Genomic DNA, 18,680 nt, shown 5'->3' with positions numbered 1-18,680 from the left:
CGAAGGCCCTATAATTTCTCTCACTCGCAAATGTAAGAAAAGCAAGGGAAGTTAGAGAGGAGATGTAATTTCCCGTGTGGTGACTGAGTAGATGGCCAAGCCACAGAATTCAGGTTGAAAAACTGAAGCATTCCAGGAACTATTATTAAAGCAACAGCTTTGTGATAGCACAGTCATCCTCATTTCTTTACCTAAGAATCCAGCTCAGAGTATCAAGGTTATATCATCATTAAAATGTACTATTTTGCAACCCAAGCATGACTTAAAATTTGCAAAGAAGTTCCCAGGTTAGATAATGTAGGTGGCTTCCACATCATTAGTAAAATGGACAAATGTCACCCAAGCCAAATGACTCTATCTTAATACATGTAGGTTTGTAGCTGATATATTATAAACACAGCCATATATATAAATACTAGAGCCCGGTGCAGGGCCGATTGGGCTGTCTCGTCTAGTCCCAGGGGAGGGACCATCGGAGGTTGGCTGGCCGAGGGAGGTTGGCTGTGGGAGCGCACTGACCACCAGGGGGAAGCTCCTGAATTGAGCATCTGCCCCCTGACGGTCAGTGCGCATCACAGCGACCAGTCGACCTGGTGCAATGGTCACTTAGGCTTTTATATATATAGATAGTACAGAGTAATAGGCCTTTGTCATTCAAGGATTTATATTTAGGTTTCAAACTTTTAAGATGACTCCAGAGTCCAGTAGGCCTTCATTTGGTGAGAGGCACACATGATTAGCATGCTCTGTGAAATGGGTATGCAGGGGGAGGTGGGAAATAACTCAGACTGGATGCAGAGTTTATTGTGAAACACAGGTTAAAGGGAAGATACCATTTGTTTTCCTAAAACTGTATTGTTCCTCTCTGCAAAAACTCAAGTAACTTTCTAAACATGAATTCTTTGTCACCATCTGGCCAAAAACTGCCAGATGGTACATTTTTGTTTGCTTTTTGGTACTCAATCTTCCTGTTCAAGATGGTATTTTACTTATAAAGCCTGCACTAAGGATCTAGTCTATTTAATCTATAGCTGTTAAAAAGTAAAGGATATTTGTAAGTGTGCATATGTATGTATGTATGTATATATGTACATAAATACTATACATATATTTAGTTTATAGGCTCAGAAGAGACCATTTTAATGTTTCCATTTATATTTCCCAGGCATGGTGTGGTGGTAGTGGAAAGAGAGGCAGGGAAAGTGACATAATTTGTGGAATTCAGTGCAAAGTGAAAATGTGGGTTTCTTGCTTAAAAATTATTAAGAATTTCAAGACAATAAGAATGAAGCACCAAGTCACATGCAGGACCTTCCTAAACTGCACAGTAGCACATCCATGAAGTAGGTCCCAAAGAGAGGAGACCACAACTCCATGGCTAGCTCCACATCTGCTCACCCTAGGCAAAATGCCCCCAAAATTTATATTAAAAATTCCCAGTCAGATTTCTACTCAAGAAGAAAGTCTATTAAAAAAAAAAATAGAGTATTGCCCAGCTGGTGTGGCTCAGTGATTGAGTGTCGACCTATGAACCAGGAGATCATGGTTTGATTCCCGATCAGGGCACATGCCCAGGTTATGGGCTAGATCCCCAGTGTGGGGCATGCAGGAGGCAGCCGATTAATGATTCTCTCTCATCATTGATGTTTCTAGCCTTCTCTCTCTCCCTCTCCCTTCCTCTCTAAAATCAATAAAAATCTATATACTAGTATTTTTAAAAATAGGGTATTTACACAGTAGCAGAGTAAACTCATATAAGCTCTTGAGGACTTCCTTACTAAAAAAAAAAATGAGCAAAATAAAAATTTCAAAACCTATTTAAGCATAACAGAAATAATTCAAGAAACAGAAAATGTCTTTAAGAAATCTCTAATACTCAAAGATATCTGAAAGATAATATATCTATTTTTAGAAAGAAACAGTATTCCATGAAAAAAATCCTTAAAAACAAAAGTAATTCCTAGGAAATTAAAAGTATAATTAATAATATAGTCTACAGAAGAACTGAAAAATAAAATTGAGAAAAATCTCTCAAAACAAAGAAGTATAAATAAGAAACGAAGAGAAGGATAAAAGACATAGAGGACCAATCTGGGAATTTTAACATCTAACTAATGAGAGTTTAGGAAAGAGAGAACAGAAAAATGGAGGGAACAAAATTATCTTAAAAATAATAGAAGGGATTCCCTGTATTCTATAAAAGATACAAAATTTTTTAGAGAAAGGGGCCACTGAGTGAAGAGCTAAGTAAATGAAATAAAAGCTATCTCCCACATGTTCCTATCACACTTCAGGATGTTAAGGATTCAAAAACAGATCCTAAAATGTGGAGGCCAAACACAATAGAGGAATATAAAGGAAATTACCAGAGTAAAAGCTCTTCAACCTAGAATTATATAACCAGCTAAACTATTTTTTCCCTGTCCATGTACTTATTTATTCATAGCTGAGTTAAGTCAAACTATCCTAAATAATAAAAGTGTAGTATGCAAATTGTCCCCTTGACCGGGAGTTCCTCCAGGAGTTCACTAGGGGGCAGTGCTGGCCAGGGGAAGGGAGGCCCCAGCTGGCAGCCACTAGGGACCCTACCAGTGCACGAATTTCGTGCACTGGGACTCTAGTTAGAAATAAAGTGACATTTGTGAAATCTTATGCAGAATATAAAATCAAAGATAAGTGTGCACTGAGCTTTGATTCATACTTACAGTATCTTTGAACCAGACAAGACATCATGAGACACATGTGAGCCTAACAACTGCTATTTGCAACAAACTAACCAGCTAAACTATTAATCAAACATGAGGGTGTAAGAAGGTATTCTAGGATATGCAAGGACTTAAAAAGTGAACTTTGCTCTTTGGAGGAAGTTATTGAGGCAGTTCAACAAAACCAACCAGTGAGATAATCAAAACACAAAGAATCCAGGAAACAGTTCTCAACCCAGAGAGTAGAGAAGGAAAGTTCCAGGGTAACAGCTATGCATGATCTAAAAATTCCAGAGAGCAACTGGTACACATTAGAGACAAAGGCCTCTGGAGCTGTCAGAAGACAGTAAGCCAACAACTGATAGAGCATCTATTTATTCCTGAGGATTGCTTTTGGCTAGAAGCATGGAGATTTACACTGACAAAATGAATTCAAATTAATTCAACAATTACTTAATGCATATTTTATGAGGAACACTTTTAGAAATTAGTTGATATAAAAATAAAATATATATAAAGGTTCCCCTTTTTAACTCAAGGACAGCAGTTTCTTTAGCACAGACCCACCATTATAATCTCTTTTAAGATATTCTTTTAGCCCAGTTGGCGTGGCTCAGTGGTTGAGCATCAATCTACTGGTATGAACCAGGAGATCATGGTTTGATTCCCAGTCAGGGTACATGCACTGTTGCAGGCTTGGACCCCATCAATGATTCTCTTTCATTATCAATATTTCAATCTCTCTCTTTCCCTTCCTCTTTGAAACCAATATATATATACACATTTTTTAAGATATCCTTTTTAAATATTTTTTAGTAACACCTTTATTAAACTAGTCTAATTGGCCCTTGGAGCAACTCCTGGTAGGGAAAGAGTAAAAAATGAGGAGAATAACTTTTTCCTCCCCATTTTAAACAAGGGAACCAGTTGGAGGCAGTTAGGTAGGCTTCAAATTAAATACTTTATTTTTGCATTCAGCTGTATCTTATCATGAGATAAAAAGATCAATACTTTTTTCTATTTTTTTATTATTTTATTTTTATTCTTTTATTTGTACAAACACTACTCCATTCATATTTTAACAGTTCTATTACTTTTGAATATACCTAAAGAGAGCATGCTCATTCCACAATAATCTCTTTGGTCTTTGTATTCCTCAGCTGAAGAACCCAATGTTTTAGCTTATTCACATTTAAATGTCCCTGTTATATGTTTTTTGGGGGGTAATGTTTCATCAATTGATTGTTCAAGATTTAGATGAACTATGACTATATATCAGGATAGAACAATGCTCCTATTTTACTTTTAATCTCTGGCCTAAAAATATCCAATAATTTCTTGGCCTTTTGTTTTGTTTTCTTTTCTTTTTTTAAATATATTTTATTGATTTTTTACAGAGAGGACAGGAGAGGGATAGAGAGTTAGAAACATCGATGAGAGAGAGACATCAATCAGCTGCCTCCTGCACATCCCCCACTGGGGATATGCCTGCAACCAAGTTACATGCCCTTGACTGGAATCGAACCTGGGACCCTTCAGTCCGTAGGCCGATGCTCTATCCACTGAGCCAAACTGGCCATGGCTCTTGGCCTTTTCTAACTGGAAAAGCCATGGATTACATTGACTTTTATGAAAACTGCTTCTATTAGAGTTTATTTCTATTTAAGTCTACACTGTCAATTTCACAGTTTTATTTTGGTTTTGATGGGAAGAGAGTTATAGATATTTTGGTTAAAAAGTAAAACAAATTAAAACTTCAAACAACTGGGTAAGTTAGGATTCTTCACAAGTAATCTACACTAATAAAAGAGAAACATGGTAATTGGCGTACGACCGCTACCCTTTTCATTGGCTAATCAGCGAGATATGCAAATTAACTGTCAGCCAAGATGGCGGCTGGCAGCCAGGCAGCTGAGAACAGGAGGCGTGGTTGCCCCAGCGATGGAGGAAGCCAAGGTTCCCCGTCTGCAGCTGCAGAGCTCTGAGCTCCTGAAGCAACAACTCCAAAAGATACAATGTTTCAATTATAGAAGCTAAAAGATGGCGGTTAATTTGCATACTCAGGCTCCAAGCAGAGCGAAGCCAAACAGCCCTGAAGCGGCAGGGCAGAGAGGCCTCCCGGCCCAGGATCAGCGGAGCCGAGAGGCCCCCCAGCCCCGGTTATCAGCGGAGCTGAGAGGCCTCCCGGCCCTGGGATCAGCGGAGCCGAGAGGCCTCAGGACCCTGGGATCAGCGGAGCCGAGAGGCCTCAGGACCCTGGGATCAGCGGAGCCAAGAGGCCTCCCGGCCGGGATCAGCAGAACCTCGAGGCCTCAGGACCCCTGGATCAGCGGAGCCGAGAGGCGTCCTGGCCCCCGGCTCAGCGGAGCCGAGAGGCGACCCAGCCCCACGATCAGCGGAGCCACGAGGCCTCCCGGCCAGGGATCAGCGAAGCCATGAGGCCTCCCGGCCAGGGATCAGTGGAGCCGAGAGGCCTCCTGGCCACAGTTATCAGCAGCCGAGAGGCCTCCCGGCCCAGGATCAGCGGATCCTCGAGGCCTCGGGACCCCCGGATCAGAGGAGCCTCGAGGCCTCAGGACCCCTGGATCAGCTGAGCCTAGAGGCGTCCTGGCCCCTGGATCAGTGGAGCAGCGAGGCCTCCCAGCACCGGGATCAGTGTGACAGGAGGCAGCGACCAAAACCCTGATCGCCCTGCGGGCTCTGGGTGTTACAGGGTCCGGAGCCCCAACCCTCTGATCAGCCCTGCTCTATGTGTGACAGGGGGGAGCTCCCCAACCCCCTGATGGGCCCTGCTCTGTGCGTGACAGGGGGTGGCGCCGCAACCTCCCCATCGACCCTGCCTTGAGTGTGATGGGGCGGTGCCCCAACCCCCCAATCAGCCCTACCCTGAGCGTGACTGGGGGTGGCATCGCAACCTCCCAATCCGCCCTGCTCTGTGCATGACAGGGGGCGGCGCCCCAACTCCCCAATCGGCCCTGCTCTGAGCCCAACCAGGGGCTGCACCTAGGAATTGGGCCTGCCCTCTGCCACCCGGGAGCAGGCCTAAGCCAGCGGGTCGTTATCTCCCAAGGGGTCCCAGACTGCAAGAGGGCACAGGCCGGTCAGAGGGGCCCCCCCTTCCCCCGAGTACACAAATTTTTGTGCACCAGGCCTCTAGTTTATAATAATGGAAGAGGAAATATAGAAGCCCCAGTTGCCTAATGGATAAGGCATTGGCCTCCTATAATAATGGAAGAGGAAATATATTGTAGCTGGGAAGTTGATTTAAACAAGTAAACATCAAACTAAAATTGAATTCTAAAATATACTTCAGTAAGCAAAATTCTAATTTTTTGAAAAAAATTTATACTTACAGGCAAATGAGTAAACACTTGAAAGATGCTTCTCAAAAAATTAATAAGATCCATTAAATAACCACTAGCTCTTCCATCTGGCTCAGACATTGTCCAGTCATAATCAGCAAGCTGAACAAATTCATCAATTTTTTGATTAAGTTTGGTATATATTTCTCCTTCTGCTGCATGTCGGGCATCCTGACAGGGGACAAAATAACAACCAACAAGAAACGGTTATAGAAACAGATAATAAAATGAGTTTTCTTAAATTCTAAATTTTGTTTCATATTTTTCTTTGGTGTAATATTTTAGTCATTTATGCAAATATTTGTGGCCAGGTGCACAAAATTCGTGCACAGACGGGGTTGTTCCCCTCAGCCCAGCCTACACCCTCTCCAATCGGGGACCCCTTGGGGGATGTCCAACTGCTGGTCCACAGGGATCGGGCCTAAAATGGCAGTTGGACATCCCTCTCGCAATCTGGGACTGCTGGCTCCTAATCACTCACCTGCCTGCCTGCCCAATCGCCCCTAACTGCCTTTGCCTGCCTGCCTGATTGCCCCTAACCCCTCTGCCTGCCTGCCTGATCACCCCTAACTAGCAAAAATGGTCAAACTAACTTTTCCAGAATTCTAAAAATTAACTCAAACCTTGTAGCAATGCAGGCATTTATTTTTTAAAAAATAGTTGAATCTTGGTAAGAAAGCAAGTTTTGTAGCATTTTAACATGCCCTATTTCCATTCTCCCTCCCCTGCTCCAGTTCTACAGTGCCCTTGAAAATTTACATCTCACAACTGGTGAAAGCCAGAAGCCTGTCAGCCACCCAAGGGAGCAGAATGGGTTGGAGTTCCTTCATAGCCATATCCCCAGAGAATTTTCATTTGACCTACTTGGTGGTTCTTGGAAGACCCCACTTTCAGGGATGTCTTTATATCTACTTTAAAGACATAGGGAAGAGGGATGTCCTAGGCAGAGGGATGTCCAACTGCTGTTTTAGGCCCGATTTTTACACTGAATAATCCAAATTACCTGAATTGGGGCTTGTCCAGGGCAAAAAGCCTATTCCCTGGGGACATTTGTTGACAACAATTAGAAACAATTGTTTAACATCACAAATACCTTAAGCAGTGGATAATAGGGCACACAACAGGCTAACCAAAAAGCTTAAAAGGGAAAACTGAGGAATGAGATGTCAATAGATGGCTCTGAAAAGCTCTGACATATCCCTGGGAATCTAGAAGGCTATGTACATCTAGAAGGCCATGTAGGGCTGTGTGCATGCTCAGTAAAGGCCTAAGCTCTCATCTATGGTTGACCTTGAAACTCTCTGCAAGCAGGAAGTGAAGGTTAAAGCAGATGAGCATTGAAGCATGCCCCGATGCACACAGAGTCCTTCACAAAGACTGGGGACTTATTGGTCCCAGGCTTTTAAGAAATTTTTAATGACTGTGTCCAATCATTAGCTGGCCACTAAGCTAACCAAGCAGAAATTTCTGTGGCCACATGTGATAAAGAGTATAGATTTTCTAAAATTAATTCAGAAAAGTCACAAAACAAGCAATCACCAGGAATAAACAATAAATTTCAGCATTACTACTCTTGTGCTTTAGGGAATTATTAAGTAAAGTAAAAGATACTTAAACATAAGCACTGTGATACTGCGACAGACAGGCAACCTGATAACGGAATAGACTACAGCATGGAAATGCTGAACAAAGGGATGATTCACATTCCGGCCAGGACAGAACAAAATGGCACAAGATTTCATCTCGCAATTTAAAATTTATTCATTGTTTCTTTCCAAAAGTTTTCATTTAATACTTTTAGACTGCAGTAACTGAAACCACGGAAAGCAAAATTGACCATAAAAACAGATAGAAAGAGGAGTCAATTTAAGACTGAATTTTTATTTCTCTACTTTAGACATCAGTGTAAGAATCAAGAAAATTATTTTATTCTTATATTTGGTACCTAAAATCAATCAAAAAATTAAAAATATTTGCTTGCTTATGCTTCAAATTAATTTAGTGACATGGCTACTTTCACCAGATTTTTTCATTATATTACATTAATGTGATTTTTAAAAAGTTTTAGGTTTTAGGATATGTGCCTTATACAAATACCCAAATGCCATCAAGGTCCAGGCAGGTAACATGAAGTAGTATGGCAGGCAAGGTGATGGAGGGGGGGTGGGGGGAGTGTGGGGGCAGGCACCTGATGACTGTAAAGCATAAATCTAAAGGTATTCAAACTCAAAATTGTACAAAACAAAATCAAACATGTCTATAGGATGACATCTTTCTACTTATTATACACTGTACTTGTTTATTTAGTTATCTGCCCTGTTAGATTAAAAAATCCTAATGGTTCAGAACCATTCCACATGTTCTCAGCAACTAGCACAGAACAACAGAAATATATTTTTGCAAAATAAGCATAATTTAATATATCCTCCCAGGCCAAAACTGTCAGTATAGATGAAAAGTTCCAACCAATTATTGCCTATTCACAGAAATGTCTTTGGGGACACAATCAAAACCTTACTTTTAACAAAACAAAATATTTCATTTATTGCTCCCTATCAAAGTAGCCTGTCCTGGAAACACCTAAGTCCTTCACATAGTCACTTGCTAGCTACTCCACTTTTAGCCATTTGCAGAAAAGGGCAATGTAGGTTTTGAACCAGAATCAAAGTCCAGAATGATTCAAAATCCATTTTCTGGATTATCTACTATTATTATAAGCCACTATAAATTAAATAATTTTCTACTTCTCAAATTACCTTAACTACCTCCTTTTCTTTTTTAAAAGGTCAGTGCCACATTTTTGCCTTTCCAGTTTTCAGGGACTTTTGTACCTCATAAGTGTTAAAGAATGGCTAGGGCCTTTATAGTAGCATCTGCCTCTTCCTAGGTAATCTAGGTTGTTTGTCATCAGGTCTGCAAATCATCTGATATAAATAGATTTTTAAAGTACTCCTCAATCATTTCCTTTCCTACCCTATTTCTGCTTCCTACAACCTTTATAAGAGGTACTTGCTATATAATTAACTGATTACTGATGATAAGTTACAGAAAAACAGAAAGCTGAGCACTTTTCATGTATCCATGGGGGTTGAAGAGTCCATAAATTTTGTTGATCTTCCCCTTTACTTATAGAATGAAAAAAAATGCTGTTGCTTTTTCTGTTAGCTTTTATGTTTTTGGTAAAGTGTTATTCTCACTATTTACTTTTCTGTTTAATTGGCATAATTGTTTATTCTATTCAATAAATATTTAAGTTTTGCTTTTCTCTGATCTACTTTTTGGATTTTATATAATTAAAAAATGTATTAAATTAGCTGCAAGCATAAAACTGCTTTATGCAGCCCTCTCTAATGGGGAAAGATAAGAGGAGAAGCTTATGGTAACAAGTAACAGAAGAAATAAATGTTACATGCATTGCTTTTATATTTTTAAAATATATTTTTATTGATTTCAGAGAGGAAGGGAGAAGGAGAGATAGAAGCATCAAGGATGAGAGAGAATCACTGATGAGCTGCCTCCTGCACAGCACGCCCCCTACTGGGGATCGAACCCGAAACCTTGGCATGTGCCCGGACCAGGAATCAAACCGTGACCTCCTGGTTCACAGGCCAATGCTCAACCACTGAGCCACACTGGTCAGGCTACAGGCATTTTAAAAGATGACAATCAAGCTGTACAACAAAACAAGAAAATATGCAAAAGAACACTTGACCAATAACACAAAAAAACTATACACACGGCATATAAACCATCAGAGGTTGAAATGTAACTAATCAGTCAAGAATATTGCAAGTGTGACAGCAACACAATAATAAATCAACTATTTGTAAAATAATTGAAAAATTATAATTTAAATAAGAAATTTTTAAAACTCTTATTTAAAAAGGTACAGAGCCCTAACCAGTTTGTCTCAGTGTATAGAGCGTCGGCCTGCGGACTGAAAGGTCCCAGGTTCAATTCCAGTCAAGGGCATGTACCTTGGTTATGGGCACATCCCCAGTAGGAGGTGTGCAGGAGGCAGTGATCGATGTTTCTCTCTCATCGATGTTTCTAACTCTCTATCCCTTTCCCTTCCTCTCTGTAAAAAATCAATACAGTATATTTTTTTAAAAAAAGGTATAGAGATATCCCATGTGCCACCTGCCCCCACATTTGCAGTCTCCTCAACTATCAAAATGCCCTACCTGAGTGGTACATTTTTTACAATCAATAAACCTACATCATTATCACCCAAATTCACAGTTTACATTTGGGTTCAGAATGTATTGTGCTATACATTCTGTGGATTTGAACAAATGTACAATGACATGTAGCCACCACTATTGTATCATACAGAGTAGTTTAATTGCCCTAAAAATCCTCTGTGCTGGATCTATTCACCTCTCCCCCAACCCTAATCCATGGTCACCATTGATCTTTTCACTCTGTTTTGCCTTTTCCAGGATATCACATAATTGGAATCAAACAATATGTAGCCTTTTCAGATTGGCTTCTTTGATTTAGTAATATGTCATTTAAAATTCTTCCATGTCTTTTCATGGCTTGATAGCTCATTGCTTTTTAGTGCTGAATAACATTCCATTTTCTGAATGTACCACAGTTTATCCATTCACTTACGAAGCACATCTTGGTTGTTTCCAAGTTTTGACAATTAAGATAAAAGCAGCTATAAACACACATGTGTGAATTTGTGTGTGGACATTTTTAACTCACCTTGGTAAATAACAAGGAGTATATCAACTAGACTGCATGGTAAGAGTATGTTCAGTTTTATATGAAATTGTTAAACTCTCTTCCAAAGTGGCTGTATCACTTTACACTCCCACCAGCAATGAATGAGAATCCCTATCAGTCCGCATCTTCACCAGCACTTGGTGATGTCAGTGTTTTGGATTTTGGCCATTCAAGTATATATGCAGTGGTATCTCACAGTTAACTTGTAATTCACTAATAATATGTTATGAGGAGCATCTTTTCAGATACATGCTTGCCATCCATATATCTTCTTTAGTGAGTTGTCTGATCAGGCCTTTTGCCCATTTTAAAATCGAATTGTTCATTTTCTTATTGTCGGATTTTAAGAGTTCTTTGTATGTATAGTTTGAATAACAGTCTTTTAACAAATAATTTTCTTGCAAATATTTTCCCCCAATCTGTAGCTGTTCTCTTATTCTCTGATGATGTCTTTTTGCAGTTTTTAACAAAATCCAATTGATAATTATGTCCTTAATAGATCATGCCTTAGGTGTGATAGCTAAAAAGTCATTGCCACTCAAGGTCATCTAGATAGTCTCTAATGTTAATTTCTTGGAATTTTATAATTTTGCACTTTACATCTAAGTTTATGACCCAGTTTGACTTAATTTTTGTGAATGGTATAAGGTCTGTATCGAGATTCATTTCTTTGCATGTGAATAACCAGTTGCTTCAGCATCATTCGTTGAAAAGACAATCTTTGGTCCATTGTGCTGCCTTTGTTGCTTTGTCAAAGATCAATTAAATATATTTATTTGGGTCTATTTCTGGGCTCTCTATTCGATCCCATTGATCTATGTGTCTATTTTTGGCCAGTACCACACTGTCTTTATAATAAATCTTAAAGTCAGATAATATCAGTCTTCCAACTTGGTTCTTCTTCAATATTGTGTTGGCTCTCCTGGGGCTTTTGCCTTTCCATATAAACTTTAGAATTACTTTGTTGATATCCACAAAATTACTTGCTGAAATTCTGATGAGGAATGCATTGAATCTGTGCTTTTATAAAATATATATATCTCACAGTTCAATGAAAAACATCTTTTTAAAGTACATGGACTATGTTCCTACCTCCATAGGAAGAGAATTTCACGTCCTTAAAGACAATTTACCACTGTCACTTTAGCCACAGTCCTAAAAAAATGTTGTTACATAGTAATCAACAGTTTTAAAAAGGCAAACTAGAAAAAGAATCAGAAGCATATGCCTTCTTAGCTCTCACAGTTGTAATCACTGCCAGTACTCAAAGGGAAAGGACTCTTCTGAGTGGCAGGTTGGAAAGCTCCCTGGAGCCAAGTTAAAGAGCTCTGATCCAAAGAAAAAGAAGGGTTCATTTCTCTACTACACAGATTAAAAAGGGAATGGTATTTCTGTTTCCCTCCTCTATTCTGATGCAAATCTTTTCAGTTAGAAGTGTTATATTAGTCTCGAATAGCTCTCAGCGTGGGTCCAGATTAATTTTAAAAGCTGCAGTACTGCTTGAGGGCAGAAACTACTTACTTTACCTCTTTTGTATCCCTCATAGATTTAGCAAAATGAAAAGGCAAATTTACAAGATAATCTACATATTTCATAAGATAAATATGATATAAATCAAGCACTTAGTGCATGTGTGCTTTTTGGAGGGGAAGTAAAAAAGGGGTAGAGGTAAAAGGATCCTGTAAGTGTTTATTCCCATAATCATTAAGCAACTAAATAAGAATATGTTTGGTAGAGATACTAGACTGAAAAGCATTTAGCTAAGAGGTTAACTAAGCAATCCATGCTAATGTCTGCAATCAAGACTGTACTTTAATCTTCTCTGTGAAAGAGGCAACAGACTGACTATTCACTATGAATGAAAATTCCCCCATCTCCCTCTGCAATTCACTTTAACACTGATTTAACAATTCTTGATGTTTAATTGCTTCCTCATATCATAGGTTATAACAAATTCCTCTTGAAATAGACCAAAGGTAGAACTAAAGAATACTTTCCCTTCATATACTGAGCTTGAAACAGTTCTTGTTCTCATAAAACAGAAAGGTTTCCTGAGTTCTATGTGAAAATAAAACAAACTACAAAAATAACTAGGATGGCTCTCCTATTTATAAAAGCTCAACTTGATTTCTGGATTTCCAAGAAAACCAAGGAATATTCTATGGCAATAGTGGTTTCAACCAAATATCTACAATTTAAGAGAACACTGGGATGATGGACCAAAGCTAACATTTCTAAACATTCCCTCCCAATAGTAAGATTCTGAGAAGTGTTGTTCCAAGATCCCTCAGTCTAAGATATCATGTTGCAGTATCTTTAATTCTTTGAGTCATAACTGATAAGGAAATTGCTTGAAGAATCCTAGATGCACCAGATGTCAAGGCAATTCATGTTTTAATCAGAGTACAGAGTAAGCCTATTAAATTTAATGTTAACAGTTAAATATGCTTACAACTCTAGTCCTTAGTGAATCCCTTCTTGAAAGCCTATGAGTAACACGTGGACATAAAGACGGCGATCAATAAAGAAAAAGAAAGATTGTATAAAATCTGATATAAAAGCAAATAATCAATTTGTCCTTGGATAAATAAGTGTTCAAAAACTTGTGGAGTGTTCTCCTATGTTATGGTACTTATCACACCATATCGTCAAGTATCTTTTTATAGTTTACTAGAGGCCCGATGCATGAATTCGTGCACCAGTGGGGTCCCTTGGCCTGGCCTGCAGGATCAGGCCAAAACCGGCTCTCCAACATCCCCCAAGGCATCCCATATTGCGAGAGGGCGCAGGCCAGACCAAGCGACCCTACCGGTGCACAATTGGGGCTGAAGAGGTTGGCCAGCCAGGGAGGGCTCCAGGGCTTGTCCGATCCATCTCGCTCAGTCCTGATCGGCCAGACCACAGCAGCAAGCTCACCTATCAGTTGGGGTGTCTGTCCCCTGGTGGTCAGTACACGTCATAGCAAGAGGTTGAGTGACCTTAGCATATCATTACCATATTATGCTTTGATTGGTTGAACGGCCAACTGGTCGACCACACATTTAGCATATTATGCTTTTATTATATACTAGAGGCCTGGTGCACGAAAATTCATGCACTGGGGGGCAGTTCCCTCAACCCGACCTGCCCCCTCTCACAGTCTGGGAGTCCTCAGGGGATGTCCTACTGATAGCTTAGGCCAGCTCCCAATTGGCCTAAGCTGCAGTCTGGCCTCCCTCTGCGGGAGGCAACCAGGAGGATCAGGGGAAGGCGCTGCCCCCATCACTCCGCTGCTGCTGCCAAAGCCGGCCGCTGCCAGGCTGCCGACCCTCAGCCCCCACTTCTTAGCGCTGGCCCCGCCCCCTGTCCACTTGTGTGTGTGCAGGGGGCAATCTGGGGCCAGGCTGGCTGGGGGAGGGGCTGTGGGAGGTTGAGGCACCTTGGTCGCACCCACCCCGTCCAGCCTTTGCGGAGGCTCCAGGACCACGGGGCACCCAGCCTCTCCTAGTGCTCGCCTCTGTGGACGGAGGGGCCGTGTGGCAATGGGTGGGACTGGCCCGCCTCTCCCAGAGCCCACCTCTGCGGACGGAGGGGTTGCGCAGCGCACATGGGACTGGCCTGGGCCCTCGGTGCCGCTCCTCTCCTGTGCCACTGGCCCTTGGCCCTCACAGCTGCTGCAGCAATGTCCAGAAGGACATCTGGAAGATGTCTGGTCTAATTAGCATATTACCCTTTTATTAGTATAGAGGCTTCTCCTATGAGCTTCTTGAAGGGCAGGGATACATTTTTACATTCTCATTACCTAATAGTGTGCTCAGAGCATAGACGATGTACAACAGTGGAACTGTGCTAAGTATCCCCTTTAATCCTCATAACAATTGGATGAGATCGATAATATAGGGTCTCCCAAAAAATGTATACACATACTTTAAATAGTTACAAAGGCAGTGTTTATTAAAAAAAATTTCATTTTCAAAACTGAGCTATCAGCTGTTAAAGTATATATATACATTTTTCGGACACCTTGTATATTGCTATTCTAATTTTATAGATAATAAAACTAGGAATCATTAAAATTAAAAAATGTGCCCAAGTCATATAGCTATCTAACTCCAGAGTAAATGCCCTTAATCACTGTACTTATCCTATCTAGATAAGTGAATGTCCGTTTTATCCAGCTTCTGTCTCCGTTTTAATAACTAATTCTATAAAAGTGCTCACTCAGGTATTATCTGCATTTGTGCTTTCTGAATCAGGATGACTACATGAGCTCCAGAATCACCAAAGAGGATAGGATTTGGGGGCCATGCAGATAATCTGAGGAACCAAACATCATTTCTGAACTTTCAAAGTCTGGTTACTGTTAATTAGGTATTTCTAAATACAAATAGACTGAATTTTCAACATGTAAGTGATTATACCATAATTTTAGCAGATAAATTGGGTAATTTATAATATAGCAAGAGTAGAAAGATAGTTCTTTTTAATAGAAAACTTAGAAAGGGCTGTGAGGTTAAACTAGCAAGCACATTTTACAGATAAGGGATCAGTAAGTGGTTTATATTAGTTTAGTAAAATACTTAGTGCAAGGAGATTTATATTTCAAGACTATTCCAGTGTCTCATCTATATGACCCCAAATCAATACAATCTAAAACAGTTTATAAAACAAATTTATGAAAGTATTTAATCTTCCATTCTGTTTAAAACAACCATTAATTTATCTTTCAGTATATCCCATGGTACTACACAAACAGAAATCTTTTCATTCACATAAAAGCAGGACTTTAATAATATGTAATGTATTTCTTTTTCTTCACATCAGAGCCAATTAAGGATGTAAAGCAAATCTTACACTTAGCTAATTCATCTTACATTTTTAATTTCTAAACACATACATATACACATTACATTAAAAAGTTATTTATTGGACTGTGAGACATTAATGGAAATCCAGTGAGACCAATTTAGCACTACTAGAAGTCTTCAAAACATAAACAAATCAATATACTTTTCTCCATATTAATAAGATGTTTAAAATGCCAAAAGGGAACTGACATTAATCTGCTCACTGCTGACAATAATTAACTCTAATTTTCAAGTGTTAGGAATATAATTGAATCATGTATATAATAAAAATTGTCTTTAATTTCTAAAAGTTTGCTTACAGTGATTGAAATAAAAACTTTGGTCAGATTTTTACATACCTTAAAGGTAGAAAGTCCATAAAGTCGTGTGGTATGAACAGTTTCCTGAGAAATATTTGTAATGTTAGTTATAAAGTCCTCAAGGTATTTGCAAGCTTGTTCCAGGTGTGTTGTGTTTATGATGATTTGCACTAGCTAAAAAATACAAAATACATCCGGTAAAATGATGTTACATGTACACAAAGCCATTTGATTTTTTAAACCAGGATTATTACTTCCAGTAACTGTATCATTTATGCATAATTATAGCATTACAGGATACAACTGATTATGTGATTTCAAGTCTACTACAAATACTGCTTATGAATGCTATCATTAAAAAAAAAAAGAGTCTAACTGCGAATTAATCCAAAATAATGTTTCAAAGTACTTTTTCAAATTTTATACATTTACCACATAAAAAGTTTTTTCATTTTTCATGTAAGGTCTGGCAATCTGCATATACATATCTGCATATACACTCCAACATCTTCAACTACAGTAGTCACCCCTTATTTGCAGGGCATATGTTCCAATACCCCAGTGGATTTCTGAAACCATAAATAGTACTGAACCCTATACATACTATGTTTTTTTCCTATACATGCATACCTGTGATAAAGTTTAATTTATAAATTAGGCACAATAAGACATTAATATCAGTAATAATAAAATAGAACAATTATGCCCTAGCCGATTTGGCTCAGTGGAAAGAGCATCAGCCTGCGGAGTGAAGGGTCCTGGGTTCGAATGCAGTCAAGGGCATGTACCTCCTTGCAGGCTCGATCCCCAGTCCTGGTTGGGGCATGTGCAGAAGCAACCAATCGATGTGTCTCTCTCACATCGATGTTTCTCTCTCTGTGTCTCTCTCTCCCTTCCACTCTCTCTAAAAATCAATAGAAAAATATCCTCAGGTGAGGATTAACAAAATAAAAATAAAAATAGAAAAATTGTAACAATATCAACACTAATAAAAGAGAAAAATGGTAATTGGCGTACGAGCTACCCTTTTCATTGGCTAATCAGGGCTATATGCAAATTAACTGCCAACAAGATGGCGGCTAATTTGCATATGTAGGCACAATGCAGGGAGGCGAAAGGGAAAGCAGGAAGAAGCCCCCTGCCACTGACAGTGATCAGAAACCCAGGGGGGAGCTAAGAGCTGGGGGGCAGGGCAAAGGCGGCCCCCAGCCATGATCAGAGAATCAGGTGCCTTTGCCGCCCTGGCCAGTGATAGCAGGAAGTAGGGGTGGAGCCGGCGATGGGAGCTGGGCACGGTCGAAGCTGGCAGTCCCGGGAGCGAGGGGTCCCTTGCCTGGGCCTAAAGCGAAGCCCACGATCGTGGGGCTGCTGCAGCTGCGGGTCCCGGCTGCCCGGGCCGGACGCCTAGGCCAAAGGTGTCAGGCCTGGGCAAGGGGCCGATCCTGCGATTGGAGGGTGATGGGGGTCAACGCCTGAGGGCTCCCAGTATGTGAGAGGGGGCAGGCTGGGCTGAGGGACACTCCCCCCATACACACCCAGTGCACGAATTTCGTGCACCGGGCCCCTAGTACTATAATAAAAGTTATGTGAATGTGGTCACTCATTTCAGGGGTTCCCTTGCTGAAGTCTTCTTATAGGTTCAATATTTTCTGGCACAAACATTGCTGTCAATTGGAATGTGTTTTCTGTTCATGCTTTCCATCCACAAATTTAATGCCCTGTCCATCTTAAATTACTAGTATCAAGCATTGTGGCCTCAATTTTTGCAGTTTAAGGTGCAACAGCAAAACTAGCACAGATTTCTTTCTCCTTCTTCACAATTTCACAGACAGAAGATTGGTTCTTACCTCAGAGCTTAGCAACCTCAGCATACGATTGTTTTTCTTTCCTCATTAATTCAAGCACTCTCTCCTTTTCATTTAAAGGAAGCACTTTATGGCTTTTCTTTGGCATATCTGAATTGCCAGCATCTCCACTCAAAACAGTGTGCTACTTAAAACTTAGGAATTGATTATAGAATTATTTTGGGAATTATCCATTTAATATTTTTGAACTGCAGTTGATCATAGGTAACTGAAACTGTGAATATGGGGAGACTATTGTATCTATTCTCTGTGTAAAAATCCTTTTTCTTCACATTGCTTATATTTACATTGACGTTTTTATTTTAAAACAAATCCACTTCATTAATAAATTTAAAATAGAAAGCTAGTTTTATAGGATGTTCCATGTAGTGAAACATTTGGATATAAACCTACCTCTGTCAAACCTATATGAGGTTTCCTAATAAGGTTCAGTAAACAGCTATTCAAAGTTCTGGTCAGCAGCAGATTTGTAGATTTTCTAAGCATATCATCTATTTCTGTTGAGCTAAAAACAAAAGTTCATGTTATTAAGCTTTCTGACAGGATACATACAGTCACAGCACTATTGACAGTTTAGGCCGGGAATTATTTGTTGTACGCTGGTGCTGTGCATGGCAGGATATTTAGCAGCACCCCTGGCCTTTACTCACTAGATGTAAACAGCATCCTTCCCCCTAGTTGTGACAACCCAAATGCCTCTACACATTGCTAGATGCCTCCTAGGGAGCAAAGTTACCCCATTTGAGAACCACTGCCTTAAACATAGGCTAACATTTTAGCACTACTTTACTTTTTATTTTAGTAAAATATTACTCTTACAAATCTATAAAGCACAAATATTTACACTAGTTTATTTTTAAAATACAAA

The 18,680-nt window shown here is 39.8% G+C and overlaps 1 protein-coding gene across 3 annotated transcripts in view; it reads right to left on the bottom strand.

The window, feature by feature from the left end:
- EXOC6 (exocyst complex component 6) overlaps positions 1–18,680 on the bottom strand; it is a 151,250-nt gene that overhangs the window by 55,748 nt on the left and 76,822 nt on the right. For all 3 annotated transcript variants that reach the window (XM_059662857.1, XM_059662858.1, XM_059662859.1), the window contains 3 exons: positions 18,206–18,317; positions 15,987–16,121; positions 6,059–6,238 (listed from right to left, as the gene is read on the bottom strand). In XM_059662857.1, coding sequence (XP_059518840.1) covers positions 6,059–6,238; positions 15,987–16,121; positions 18,206–18,317 — 427 coding nt within the window. The remainder of the gene's footprint in view (positions 1–6,058; positions 6,239–15,986; positions 16,122–18,205; positions 18,318–18,680) is intronic.

This window comes from Myotis daubentonii, chromosome 13, assembly GCF_963259705.1.
Source record: "Myotis daubentonii chromosome 13, mMyoDau2.1, whole genome shotgun sequence".
Lineage (NCBI taxonomy): Eukaryota > Metazoa > Chordata > Mammalia > Chiroptera > Vespertilionidae > Myotis > Myotis daubentonii.
The sequence above is the reverse complement of the archived record's forward strand: the minus strand, read 5'-3'. Positions and strand labels throughout refer to the sequence as shown.